Source organism: Cyprinodon variegatus, unplaced genomic scaffold, assembly GCF_000732505.1.
Source record: "Cyprinodon variegatus isolate N-32 unplaced genomic scaffold, C_variegatus-1.0 Scaffold353, whole genome shotgun sequence".
Taxonomy (NCBI): domain Eukaryota; kingdom Metazoa; phylum Chordata; class Actinopteri; order Cyprinodontiformes; family Cyprinodontidae; genus Cyprinodon; species Cyprinodon variegatus.
The window spans coordinates 102455-117801 of record NW_015150806.1 but is presented as its reverse complement, the minus strand read 5'-3'; the positions used below and the strand labels follow the sequence as shown (position 1 = coordinate 117801).

Sequence of the window (15347 nt, the reverse complement as noted above, 5' to 3'; positions counted from 1 at the left end):
ACTTGATTTTAATTTTATAAGTTTTTTTTATCAAGCTTGCTTAATATTGTGCACAGCATACAACCTTTATTGTATTTATTTATTTATTGTATTTAATTTATTAATGAAAATATTTCTGTAGAATTTTGGAGTCTTTGTTTTTATCCTTGTGGTATCGGAAATGGTATCGAGTATTGAATATTTTCCTTAGTATCGGTATCGAGTTAAAAAGTTTAGTATCGTGACAACCCTATCTTCAAGACAATCCAACTTAATTTATAAGACACTTAAAATAATGCTCTGAGTTAGATTGGACTCCATTTTTTAAACAAAAATAGTGAATAAATACATCATGTTTTTAATTTGCTTACTATCCAGTTCAATCCTTAATTAAACAGAGTAAACTGAACTGCCTGTTTTTCCAAACAAAGATGAAAGGATATTAGAACTTTGCACCTTTCAAATACCACATTATGTTTTGTCAAAATGTGGTTTGTCTTGGGAAACAGTATCAAGCTGCTTTCAGCTTGAGGTTTGGTCTGGATTATAAACGAGTCAAAGCTTAAAAATGAATGGGTGTCTGGCAAATCATGTACACGCCAAACCATTTCTAAAGCAATTGGTGCTTTCTTTACAAAAAAAGGTACGAGTAAGAAAAAAACAAATACTAAATAATTTGAGTAAAACATATTCTGAGATGACTGAGAAACTATAAAACCCCCCTTTTTATCTAACTGTTCGAATAGGAAATCTTCATTGAGCTTGACACCTATAATTTGCTAAAGACTTTTATTTTGAAAAAAATATATATATATTCTTGACTTTTTGGTCAGGGAGTTATTATTTGACATAGAGCACTGAAATTCGCCATTTGTGCATGGAAATTGAAAAAAACTTGTCCTATGTTGAGCAAAGGCAACACATTTGTCTCATTTGTCAGTTTTATGAACTTCAATTGGTAAGAATCATTTGAGCCCAGAATAATTTGCCCATAGGTGTTTAGTAATAATTTTGGCCCCTTTTCCTTTTGCATCTGTTAAACAATTTTAAAAGTAGGCCTTAAAGCCAGTTTACAGTAGATATTACATTTGCATTATATACTACAGGGCAAGTAAAGTCATCAATACATTCATGGTTTGTTCTTCTGCAGTCATCTCCTGTGTTTTATTCACATTCAGGATGAGATAAATGTTTCCACAAAATGTCACAAAGCAGCCCACCAGCTCCCTGTACTCGGCTTCAGACCATCTCTGATACATCCCAGGACAACAGAGTCATCTGAGCATTTCTGCACCTGACCAGATACTGGATATCCGAAGTGTATAGAGTCAAAAAGGAACAGTGAAAGTACCATGCCCTTTGATGCTCTGGTGCCGCTGACTACATAATTAGAGACTAGACTCTTTCTAGGACTTTCCTGTTGTGGGATGTCAGGGCAACAGGTATATAGTAGTTAATGACTGATGGCCAAGTTCTCTTTGCTACGAACAAGGCAGGAGGTCTTCCACAAAACTGAAACCATCTCTTGGGTCAAGCGCAGGTTAGGCTCTTTTTTTGTTTAATGCCATTCTTTTTTCAATGCCATGATTGCAACTGTCAAAAAGAGCGACATTAAAGGTAGACCAGTTATGAAATCGAAACAGAATAACCATCACAATATGCATTTCTAACAATAGAATTCTTAAGTGCCGTTGCTTTAATAAAACATTAGATTAATTTTATCTATCAAAAACCATGCCTGCAGTATATATATATATATATATATATATATATATATATATATATATATATATATATATATATATATATATATACACACACACACACATACACTGTCTATATACTCTAGCTATATTTAAATGTAAATATACTCTGTTTGACAGGCCTATATGCCCACAAATACTTTTAGGACACACACTGAAGTCACACTACTTGTCCAGTCAGGGGATTAATAAAGAGAACTAGTTAAAAGTTAAAAGTGAGAAATTTCACACCTTCAGTTGACAGTTTGTGTTCACAGAACGTTTTAGACCAGGACAAACAAAGTCGGTCTTTTGTGACAGATATTTTCAGAGGCAGTGTTGTTGTGTGTTGTGAGGTTGTGAAAACATAAAAAGAAAAATATAAAAAGTCCATGTTATGGGGTTTCTGTTGCCATTTTGGTCGTCAAATGTGTTTGTGAGCCGGCACCTCTTTACTACTAGATCTAGCCCCACTGATATTTGCAACCATCGTAGATTCAGGATCAAGCTCTTTTTTTGTTATTCTTCTTCTACTCAAATGTGCTGCTCGTAAGCCACATCATCATCTCTTACCACTTTTCGTATGGTGGCCCTGGCACGGATGAAAGAGTTGCAATGGTTTGGTGTGAAAACAGCCAAACTAGTTCAAATGCTAAAGCTTGCAAAGACTGATATACATTGTAGCAGCTTAAGTAGAAGAAAGAAAAGACCAAGGGGTAAGTGGGTTAATCATATCCTTTTTGCAACTGTTGTTTGCTTCCCTTATATCATGCAGTAATACTCCCAAAAAAGTTGTTTTATATCCAAAAATACAAACTGCATATCAATAAATTATTAAAAAGTAAAATAAAAATTTAATAATTCTTCTGGATAAGTTCTTTTTTAGTTGATACATTTTCCCTTTTAAGTGACTGACGACGTTTCTTGAAGAAGAGAGACTAAACTTTTTTGGGGGGTGTGGATTTTTCAGACACATTATAACACTGCAAAGCTGATCTAAAAATAAGTGAAAAAATAAATTCTTGAAATAAGTGTAACTGCCCTTCATTCGAGTAGATAAATAAGATTATCTGCCCTCTGGGATTATTAGAGTATGTCTGATTCTGATTCTGATTCGGAATGAGTATTCTTGTCCTAAGGAAATGGAGTTGCTTTTTCTTATTTTAGATTTAAAGCATTAATCCATTGGAATATAGTACTTACCTGCTCAAATCAAGGGACAACACAATTATTTAAAATATATATATATATATATATATATATATATATATATATATATATATATATATATATATATATACTTACTTAGATTTCAGTCTTTGCAGTTAATGTATGGGAAAGATGTTTCATTCAATAATTTTCCAAGTTAATGTCATTACATGAATGAATTACTCAACTTATGATTTTCAATTTAACGCTAAAACATAAATTTTATTTATTGGAAGACAGGAATTTTATATCTGACCGTTAAAGCCACATTTTTAAAACAGAAATCCGGGCTTACACAAATATTTTTTTATACCTACTTAAAGACTGATATTTCCAAAAGACATCTTCACCTGGGAAGTCTTATAGACTCATTTGCCTTTACTGTATGGCTGTATACATATTTTGTTTACTTCCAGTTAAAAAAATTGTCTGAAACTGGGGTATTTCTGCTAAAGAAGTTTATCCTGAATGTCATCTCATTATTAACAGTGCCACATTTACAGTGATTCGGTCACAGGAAATAATTGGTTTGATGTCTTCGATCTCACACACAACACTGAATTGAGTTTAATTTGGAATCTTGTGACCCACTATCAGACGTCCTAAGTCTTTTGTGGCCTGTACTGTCAGTTTTCTGTCACTGAGCCACCCACTGATTTCACAAGTTCAGACGAAGGCAGCTCTTTGAAGAAACTGTTTAACATCTATGATTTTCCTTTTCCCAACCTGAGCTGGGTCAATCAGTAGCCGTAAAAGATCAATCTCATAACCTAACACAGCTTTAGAATCAACTTTATCTTCTGACATTTGCACTAAAACCTCTCAATAAATCTCTGTTCACAATGACATCTGTACTAACATTGTTACAGTTGTCACTGTTATAAAAGCTGAAAGGGGGAAACTGTAATTTATCTCATTTTTCCTTCAGCTGTTTTTTTTTCTTAAAATACTTAATGAAGTACTCAAAGCAATGCTCTCTGTTACGCTACAGCGAACAAAGACAGTTGATTTAGACTATCATGTCTAAGAACAAGACAAGAAAAATGAAACTGGTAAACCATGAGATTAATGTATTATAGCAATAGGTCAGTAATTCTGAAGCTTAGTGAATATATATTAAAAAAAAAAAATACAGCAGCATATATGGCAAATGTACAGTTGGTAGCTTGCATACTGTCAGTTTATTAAAGACCCAAAACAGCCCACAAAGCCCACTTGTTTTCTTAAGCATCAAGTCCTCTGTGTACTGGCAAAACAAAAACCAAAACTCAGTTTCCTGATTTCTACAAAGGAAAAAAGGCCATTGTTCCGCCCTAAACTTTGTGCTAAGCTAAAAGTTTTTTTTCCCTTTTTTTTGAGGACTTGGTTGATTAAGTTAGTCTTTTTTTCCTTGTTCATGAACATATGGAAATGGTCTGTTCCAACCCCCATCTAAACAGGTCTGTGTGTGCTCTTTTTTTCAAAACATAATGGGGCCTATTTTCTGGAAAAACAGTACGTTGTGGGTACCAACTGCTTCTTGCCTGGACCCCACACCGGAAATTGCTGTTTTCCATCTCACTCCCATCTTGCTGGTCGGCTACATATTTATTATGTCTTCCCTGGAAATGCCTTTCCAAATTAATCTTTTTATTTTTTGACCTCACATTTCAAAGCAAAAATGCAGGCAATCCTTCTGCATTAATAACAAATGAAAATGATTGGGTCCTTTCTTCTTTGAATCCTGTTCTCAGCAGAGTTCTACGCGCCCCCCTTTGTCTTTCTGCCAACTCCATTAACAGAACCTGTTCCTCTTTGATGCCTAGCAACTCTAGATCCATCTCAGTGGCCGTGATATCTTGCAGACGTGCCATTGTTGTTTTGGAAGATAAACACTCCCGCCGGCACCGCCGAAGTTCTAGTGACCATCCGCCAAAGTTCTCACGAGTTCTCGAATAGGCTCCCCCTTGCGCTCTGGTGGGAAAATGCTGTGCGTCCCTAGAAATTCCAGACCAACGGTGCAGAAGCATACCAGCAAAACTGGTTCACAACCAGATCCAAGTGACATTTGATGTTTGTGGTTGCAGATGTATAATCTGCCCTTAAGATGCAAATTCATTGTAGGGCAGGGTTAGGTATATACTTCTAATGGGGTAGGGTCTTACTTAGGCCATTTAAAATGAATGTAAATCAATGAAATGTCCCCATATCTCATGGAAACAAAGCTGTGTATGTGCCTCTGTGTGCTCCTGTTTAGGCAATGAGAGTGGGGAATATTTTTCCAATACCCGGTTAGGGTGAGGAAATGGTTGAAAATAACTGAAAATGGTTCAACACATGGTCCTCACTAGATACTGGATAGAAAGACAACACAGACCCAACAGCCTTGGGTGCCTTTAACAACTTGAAAAACAACCTAAAACATTTTGCGATGATATAAAGTTACATAGATGACCACGCCGCACGTTGAGACCGATTGAGACCAAGAAAAGTCTAAGACATTTAGACGCCACGACCAAGACAAGACCAATACCCTATATGATTTTCTTGTCTTGTTGTCAACCTCAATGCTCCTTGGTTTTGGCTGGTATGGTCTTAACTACAACAGTAAATACAAGTGGCTTTTTTTCCCCCACATTGTCAGTTTAAGGTTGTACAAAAAACTTTTGTGGAGAAAATGTGGTTCCACTTACTTTGAAAGTCACATCTTCATATGTCATTCTACTGAGAGTATATAGTTTGCTTTAACTGATTGCCTGTTTTGCATTGAGCAAAGTAAAGGAGGTAGTTAGTGCAGCTTTTCCAAATAGCAACACCGTCAGTCCTCATCCAAGGCCTTTTCATGGTCAGGAGCCAGTGGTAGCATTTATTATAACAGATGTGGCTCTCCAACAAGGGTGGCATGGAATGGGCAACCATTAGAACTCTAGAGAAAAAATACACTAATTGCTTAAAAGCATGTCTAGCCATTAGTAAACAGCAATCTCAGCTTTGTTTTGTTTTTAGTTTTTATTTATCCGTATATCCTCTGTAAGAAAACATGGATTTGCTGATGAAGATTCTCAGTCATCCAGGTCATAGTCATTCCGTAAAATAAAATAAAAAACAATCCACTGGACTTGGTTTCCAAGGTTTGAAGACGTTTCGCTTCCCCTCCAGGAAGCTTTCTCAATTCGAGAATTGTTTTTTTAATGGTTTTATTTATGGCCACTTTATCAAATGAAATTATTTTGCATTTGCACTTTTTTGAATGAAATTTAAGGAAATTCTAAATTACAACTTTATTTAATAAAACTACACAACACTTTACTGTAACTTTGTTTGCACTCAATATAATTCCTTATTGAAATAATATGTTCCTAACAAATATCTGAGAGCAAATTATTTTGGGTTTTTTTTCTGGCCTGTAAAAATATGTTTCACTGGTAAATAATTTTATATTCTGGTCCACTTTGCCAATTAGTCAAAAAGTTAATTTCGGACCCTGTACTGGTTGTTATAATCATACAAACCAAGGAAATCAACATGTCTACAAAGGCTACAGAGTCAATGGAAAGTAGGAAAATAAGTTCAGAGTGTTTTCTCTTACTTTATGTAAGTTTTTTCCACACACAATAAAATGCTAAAACATTTATTTGTTACCTGCTTAAATGTTGTTTATTAATAAACCAACCTGGTTTTCTGGTGGAGCTCTCCTTGTTGCCATTCCCTGTTCTTACTTTAAAGCTAATCTAAACTTTCCATAAAATTTGAATATAAAATAAAACATCTATCAATAGGTATTGGACTAAGTTGTTTTGATAATTAACGGATAAAGCCACCCCTTAAACAGTGCACAAAAGTATTGATACAGCAAGAACCTTTTTACATTTCAACATGTAACAGCCCCTGTCTTTAATATGTCTTCCTGGGATTTTATACACTAAGAATATACTAAGGATGTTAATGTGTGAGGGTAAAAGATATCTTTATAATAGCCATTTTATTTGACCCTTTTACAACTACCACTTGCTCATCAAACAAGTGGTTTGATAAGCAGACTGACACTCATTTGAAACAATATTTCAAGATGGATTTTGTGGGTAGCCAGCAGTGGTTGGCATCCAACTCAACTCAGACACCAATGCAAACTTCAGGTGGGGTAAAGAAAGTAAAAACCGAGGACTGCTGCCTGCTATTATTCCTGCTGCCCTCTGGGAAGAGGCTTCGCAAGATTCACTGAAGGTCCAGCAGGTTCTGCAACATCCTTTTCCCCGCTGCCATCAGAATGTTGAACTGAAATCTAAACTGTACTCTGCATCAATTATTCTGTACTACCAATGTTGCTGAACTTTTATAATCCTTATAAAAAGGACACAACTCAATGTCTTTACTGCATTTTGCACCATATTTATTTTTGCACTGCACTGATCTTTTTTCATATTACCCTTTTGCACCATTGTTTATACTGGTTTCTTTTTTCTCCTATTTTGTTTTTATTCTGATCACTGCTGCACTTTATATTGGTAATGTTTGTTTATGCCAATTGAAATATCATTACTGTATACAGCTGTATGCAACAAAATTTTGTTTGTGTACAAACCTTTTGCCATTTGTGCATACACAAATCTAAATTATTGGGTGCAAACTATTGGTACTTCAACATACTAGGAAGCAAATTTCTCATTTCGACCAAAATATTCAATTTATACCCAGAGGCTTAAAGTTTCATTAAATCCAGTCACAACAGCTTCCAAGAGTTCATCTGACAACTTCAAAAGAAACTTCTTATCGCTGACATGAATGAATAGATGCTGAATTTGGAAGTAAAGAACAAACATATTTTCTATGATCCCAATGAACCTTATTACAAAGACCCACAATGAAAAGAAATATTTGGGCAGAAACATATGTGATTCATTCTGATGGTGAATTTTAACTATAGCCCCATTTACACTACCCTCTGAAAACCAATCGGTGCCGAGCTTGGATCAGTCAACAGTGCCAAGCTCTGTTCCTTTTGACCACCTACACACCATGCTAGCATGGTTCCTCACCTCCTAGTGACAATCTATGGTACTACTACTCTCTAGAGGTAAACAAGCAAATCAACATGGCAGCGCCCGTAACATTCAGGAAGTTATGTTTTGTTGTAATTGTGATATTTCGATATTTGCGGAGAGTCAGGCAAAAAAGGCAGCCTTGGTGAATGTACTTGACAGAGAGTTGGCTTTTGGTAAGTGGATACAACAAGTGGATACAGCAAACGATTGTCTAATCAGGCTTACAGATGCAGGAATGGGCGTTGAAGCTTATCGCACTGCTAAGCAGTGTGGCACAGTAGGGAAGCTTGTATTTTTATGAATCTCTTAAATTTCATGCTTACAGAGACTGACTGTAAGGAGATGACATGGTCTGCTCATGCGCTCTTTGTTATCTGAGCACTACTCGTGAACTAGTACCAGTTTAGCATGGTCCGGTTCAGTTTTGCGTGCCATTTACACTCAAAAGTTATCTCAGTTACAGTGCTCGAACCAATGTCGGCATGGTTTCAAAAGGGTAATGTAAATGGGGATTGTGTCATTTAAATAAAGCTTTCATTTCAGAATCTTTTGCTCCTATGAATCTAATAATCATAATATCGCACATGCTCTCCTTGAGCTCCAGTGAAGTCAGAGCGGAGCAGGACGGGAGGAACCACAGAGGCTGTAGACTTTTCTTTGCGCAGGCAGTCTGGGCATAATGTTGCGGGGCAGTCACAAAGGATGTGGGATTTCTGGGTAAGTCTACTGTAAATCTAAGACGAGCAAAAGAGTCCTGCAGTTCTGTGTTTTGGCCACAGGTGGCAGTATCATTATAAAACTCTGTGATGCCTCTCTAAAGTCGTAGGGAAATGGCTGTTTCAACCGTTGGATTTCCGAATTCTCTCAAGTGGTGCCCGACTTTACACGGGTAAATAAAGTGAACGTGATTGGTCATTTATCGAGGGGGTGGGATTGTTGTTGCGGAAGGTTTGCAAGCAAGTTTGGTTGTGGCCGGTATCTCACATGCATCTTGCTAACCAGTTAGCAACTTAGTGCTAGTAGGTTCCCAATGGGGAATTACATTGGGACCAAGTAGCACTAAATCTGTGACTTAGAAACGACACTGCCATGGAACGCTATGGACAGCGGAAATATGCAAGAGGAGTAGAGTTGTGTTGGAGGTCGTGGATGAGTCTCCCTCGTCATACATTTTTTATTTAGAGGAGGAAAGAGGAGATTAATTGGTTGTGCAGCAGAAGCTTCATTTGGTGTAGAAGGCTTAGAGCCATACATGTTTGAGCTTGCCTCACAACGCTGCCAGTTCTGTTAGCTCTACGCTTGCTGAAGACACAGAAGTCCATCCCCGTGAACACTGGGACGTAACTCAATGGTAAAGTAAATTATTCTTATTCCTTACTTCAACCGTTGCGTATATTAGCTGTGACATATGAATCAAGATGCTATGAACGAAAAATTTTGATTGACAGATGACCTTTGATATATGACTGGTCGAATGTAGGTGTACAAGCTGACATATAACTAACTGGCCTGCATAAGATAAAAAAAAAAAAACACCACAGATTTTAAGACAGATTTTTTTTAAATAGAAAGTTTCTAAATTTTGGGACAATATCGTCTGATAAAGAGTACATTTATATACATGCTTAAACCAGAATAATTTGACATTTAAATATGACTTCCCTACGACTTTAAGTGTTTTACAATCCCTTTACAGAACTTCCCTATCCTTTTTATGTATCATCTCACTGTCAAATTTCATTAGCCCATCTCTACAGCCTGATGCTTTAACCACTGTTTTTCACAGAGGAAATCCTGGTTTAGGATGATGTATTAACTTCCCACTACACATAGAACTATGCATCTGGGCCAAAGCATTCTACTTTTGGACATGTTTGCCAATTCCCCAGCTCAGCTGGTGGGAGTGTTTGTGTGGCGGGGATGAGGTGGGTGGGGGTAATCGGACCTCAACGAGATCTCCTGTGGCTTTTTTTCCCCAACAGTACCTTTTTCTTGGCACACCACCACAATATCTGAATTTGTGGAGTGCACAACTAATAGTTTTCTTGTCAACAGCTGAGCTTTGGATCTCTGCTGCCAAATTGACCATGAGTCTCTTAAAAGATTTTCTGAAAAATGCTCTCTTTACACAGCCTGGAAGTTTAGCTGGAAATCCATAACTCACTAGGATTTAAGTTGTGACATTCTTTTAACTTTCAGACAATGGTTGTAAAACTGCTGTGTGTGATGACCACAGATTGGAACACTGTTTGAAAACATAATCCCCATCCTTCCACTCTACAAAAATGCACTTCTTTCGTTGGTATACGACAAATTTAAATGAAGCATTAAGAATGTGCCTTTGCCATTAAAGAAAACACAAACAAAACAAAAACAACAGACCTGCATTTTAATATAACTGCATTTGATGCAGAGCTCATAGTTTTTTGATGGGATGTAGATATTTCATTCTATAAGACATGTTTTAAGAATGCAGTCATGGCTTTAACACACCTGCAGTGTCATCAGGGCACAGTCCTACAACTGCGTGATAATGCTGTTGATCTACTGTACTGCAGTTGCAGTCTTAAGGTAGCCTACTGTACTGCTCCTCAACACAACATCTCCACATTCACTGCGTGGTGTTGACGCTGCTTTCTGCCTGCTGGTATTGAACAGCCTGTTGAGATAAACAGTAGCTCCTCAGGTCCCTGAGACCTTGGAATAAGCAACATTGTGGGCCCCGAGAGACAAATTCGACTGAAGCCAAAAATGATCAGCACTGAATTAGAAATACAGAGGCTCCCCAAATTAGCGTCCTTATACATAAAATCACTAGCTGCACCAAACACAGTGAACTGAGCTCATTTAAGAAAGAAAGGATGCAGGGCAAAGTGTGTATGTGTTGGGGGGGGGGGTATTGCTGCAGCCTGCAACCTAATGGTGGAATAATCTGGTTAGCAGAAGCTTTGACAAAACAAGTAGCCTCAGTATGTGTGAGTGTTTCCTATGTAGTCTGTGTGTGAAAGAGAGAAGGGAGCAAGGGATGAAAGAAGGAGCAAGAGTGAGCAAGCGTAATTTAAAAAGTTAGGAGATCAGGGCATGGTGGTGTTGCTTTGGAGGGGTGGGGGCTTGCTTTATGTGCGTCTGTGCGCTGCGTCCCCAAACCTGGACTTTCCAATACGTAGTAGAATCACAGAATAAGTTGTACCCCCACCTCACTCTCTCTTTTCTCCCTCTGCATGATCCACCGGCTGCATGGATATGATTGCAGACCCACAACACACACACACACATAAAAAAAAACTCAATTTAACTCAGATTCATTCATACATCCCCACAAGCAAGAGTATATAACAGGGTGATGAGCTTACCACTTGGATTCTTGTTTTTCTTAAGACTCTTGCCACAAAGACACTGCAGCATATGCGTTCCTTTGCTGAAAATGTTCCAAAGAAACCACATTGATTTGGGCGAAGAGCAATCCAGTGGCTTAAACACCCAGATATAGATGAGATCCTTGCGGTTGCATAATAACACAATTGGATCAGTTCTCCCGAACAAGGCTACCAGTTGGAACATAGAAAAAAAGAAAGAAGTGGTCTATAGATCCAAGTCCTTTGCGCATTCATTCAAAACAGTCAGTGTCTCTCAGACTTCAGAATAATGATGGGTTTTCTTCTCTCTGCCGTGTGGAGAATGCCTCCTCAACTAGTCTACAATAGAAAAAATACTCTAGAAATTGCATGTGTCGCACCGGGAGGAAGCAGGTTGTCAGTAAACAAACACAACTAACGTGAAGACATGAAACCACGGCGGATTTCCGAGGAGAAAATCATTGCCTATTAGTTCATCACTCTGAGGAGAGAGGAGGGTGGATCTGCTAAGCATCAAAAGCCAGGGAAGGATGCATCCTATGCACACACTGCTGCAACGAGAACCCCAGCGAAACGCCTCATAGCTGGCGGGATCAAGTCCAATTCGCCTTTTATATGATACGAATTCATGTAACAGCAGCTTCAGTTTTGATTGCTCATATATGAGGTCCCACGCCGCAGCAGCTCTGTGGAAGCCAGGGTTCGGGCTCTTGGTGTGGGTCCGTGCATTCCCGGAGTGTGCGTTTCTTCCCTCTCTGGGTTCATTTGCTCAAGTCTTTTCATCACCAAGCTGCTGACATCTCTGGAAGTGCGCACGGAAGGAGACGTTTTGCATGAATTACCCTTTTTTTTAGGGAAAGACGGAGAGGAGGGGTTAAATTGGAATATTGGTTTTCCATTACGTAAAACACGTGGTTTCTGCGCCGTCATATCTGTGATGCTCAGAAAAAAATGAATGTGGACCCATATACGGGCATCCAAATTGATTCAGCTAAAATTCTTTGAAAAAAAATCTTACATATTGTCTCACAAGTAGGAGAGTTTTACTGCCATGGCCTGCATTCTTCTACTTCCTCAGGTTGTTGCACCTGTATCCAATCTTTAAAGTCACAGGTGATATTGTATGGAGTCAGAAAGGGGTCAAAATGATTGTATACCTAATAATAGTAGTTGAAACTGTAAAGATAAAAGTTGAATCTAAAATAAAAATGGACTCCATTAGTTAAGCATTTAGTGGGACTTTGGTACAGCTTTTCAAAAGTCTCCATACATCTTAAAGTTTTCCATATGTTTATGCAATTATGCATATACTGACACAACGTAGAGTATAATCTTGAAAGGTAGCACAAGTGTTTGAATTTTGCATTTTTATAAATAAATAAAAAATTTTGAATACATGATATCAGACTGCAGAATCAATTTTGACTGTAGTTACAGCTGCACGTCTTTCGAGGTTACGTTACTAACAAATGAGCAAATTTAGAATTTTTCTTGTTTGTTTGTTTTGTTTTGCTTTTTTTAATCTATCATATAAATGTCAAATCTCACCACATAATCTTTGTTCAATTAAAGGGGAAGACCTTTTTTTTTTTTTTTTTTTAATTAAAGGGGAAGACCTTTTTTTTTTTTTTTTTTTACATTGGCCTCTTGATTTTACGTTATTACATTATGTTCTACTCACCCATATTAGTTTTGTGTCATTTGGGGCTGTTCTGAAGATATTCGGTTAGGTTATATCCAAGTAACGTCTTCCTTTGGGCAACGAGTTGAAGGCACAAACTAAACTGTTCATAATTTATTTTTAATGGTACGCCAACATTCATAACATGTAGGCTAACCAAAGCACCCACCCTAACTAATCACATTGCCCATAGGAAGACGTTACTTGGATATAACAAAACCGAATATCTTCAGAACAGCTCCAATTGACACAAAACTAATATGGGTGAGTAGAACATGATGTAATAACGTAAAATCAAGGGGACAATGTGAAAAAAAAAAAACGTTTTTCCCCTTTAAGATCTGGACTTTGACACAGGGCTGTCCTAAGGCATAATCTAAGGCTTTCTGCCTGGTTTGCTTCATATTTAGCTCCATTTATCTTCCCATCAGATCCATCTGGTGCTCTTAAAGACTAAAGGTGCAGCAGCTTTGATGGATGATCTCCTTACTATTAGTTTTGGTGGATGGTCATGTATTGGAAGGCTTGCAGTTGTGTCATACTCCTTCTATATTTGGATGATGGATTGAAGTGCTCCATGAAAACTTCAAAGCTTGTGATATTGTGTTACCTAACCCAGCTTTGACCTTCTTCACCACTTAACCCCGACTTGTCTGATGTGTTTGTCAGTCTACTTGATGCTGTTTGTTGTTTAAATCTCTGACAAACCTCTGAGGCTCTCACAGGGCAGCTATATTTATATATAGACTGAACTAGCCACGCCATGTTTACATATTAGGATACTTTTGAAGGTAGCAGGTTGTATTTTACTTGAGGATATCTTACAATAGAATCCCATCAGTACGCTGCTATGGTATTTAAAAAGTTGGAAAACTACTAAAAACAACTAAATCTATTATGTTTCCATTTCACTTCAAAAAATATTCATTACTATTTTATCCTCATAAAGTAAACTTGAATGTTTTGCAAAATAATACAAAGACATAAAATATAAGGGTTCTGGGTATATTTGCAAGGTACTGTATTTTTATTTTATTTTTTTTCAGAACCATCCATAACAATAAAGCAAATAAAACTTTGTTTTTTTTCCCTCCACCGTTAGGAAAGAGAAGCCACTGGTGTTGCTTATGGTGACTCTTTCTACCATCTAATTAATTTTCTCTAAGGAGTTAAAGATTTTCCATCACAGATGAAAGGAAAATTAGATACTGCTTTCCTCTGGTTATGTCTGATCTCAACAAGCAATCAACAAATGTATGGCTGTATTTAAATAATGGATAGTAAAAGGGAAAGGGAAATTTCATAGAATCTGAAATTAATCAAAAACATTTTTGTTTTTTTTTGTCCCACTGAACTCAAAGTCTGAAGATGATTTTGTACATTATGTTTGGACTTATAGTACAATCATTTTATCACGATCAAATAAACATGGTTTTAATCACTATGCAAGTTTAAACAGGCTTAAATGAGTGCTGTAAATCTGTTCATAGTCTTAAAAACAGGAAATGGATCGCTTTCCTAGGAGATCCTAAAAGACTTGGGGTTCCTTAAACATCTTGGCAACATCTTTTGAATGTTTTCAAAAGCTGTTCGACAAATTTAGTCAGAATAACTCCCACTGGTCTTTGCCTCTGACTTTTCTCCAGGTGTTTGGCAAAAGTAGAAACAAATAAGGGAAGAAAGCCTGTTCTGTTCAAACATCTAGTAGAAGGAAGAATAGAAACACCAAAAAATAGTTTTTAGAGTACAGCATGTGTTCTTTACTCGTCTATGTTAACTGAACAGCAGAAATTCAGTCTGAAAATTCAGAGGGGGGCTCATATTTTACAATTGTGTTCCAAATTTATAAATTTAGACAGCCTCTCTTCCCTTTTCTAATAATTCAGAGAAGGTGTAGAATAAAAGTAATCGATGAGATATAATTTCACATTCTTATTTGGAGATTTCCTGTACTTTACTTCATCAATTCATATGTTTAACATCATTAATATAAATAACATTTTAATCCTGTTTTTCTTGTTTAAGCAAAGAAGATAAGTTACTATACTCATTTGAGTGTTTGGGGTTTGCATATTTTGTACTTTTGTAGGATTTGAGGATATATTTTTTTACAACCGATTCCATTTGAACTGTTTTATTTTGATAAGTAATAAAATTGGGTAATGGATTTTAAGTCCAGATTTGAATTGATTATTTGCATGAACCTGAAAAAAAATGCCACCTTAAAGGAATAGTACACCCAAAACATGATTAGCCTTCATTTTCTACTCACCCCCATGCTGAACAACACCCTGGAGTACTTTTTTGATATCTCAAATGCATCTGGAGATCTGGGAGGCTTCTTGCTGTCTGCTGACAT

General features: G+C 37.0%; 1 protein-coding gene across 1 annotated transcript in view; it reads right to left on the bottom strand.

Annotated features, from left to right (window-relative positions):
• Positions 1–12119, bottom strand: part of fgf14 (fibroblast growth factor 14) — a 154269-nt gene extending 142150 nt beyond the window's left edge. The window contains exon 1 of the mRNA XM_015385981.1: positions 11305–12119. Within this exon, the coding sequence (XP_015241467.1) occupies positions 11305–11512 (208 nt within the window). The 5' untranslated portion in view covers positions 11513–12119. The remainder of the gene's footprint in view (positions 1–11304) is intronic.
• Positions 12120–15347: the final 3228 nt, after the last annotated feature.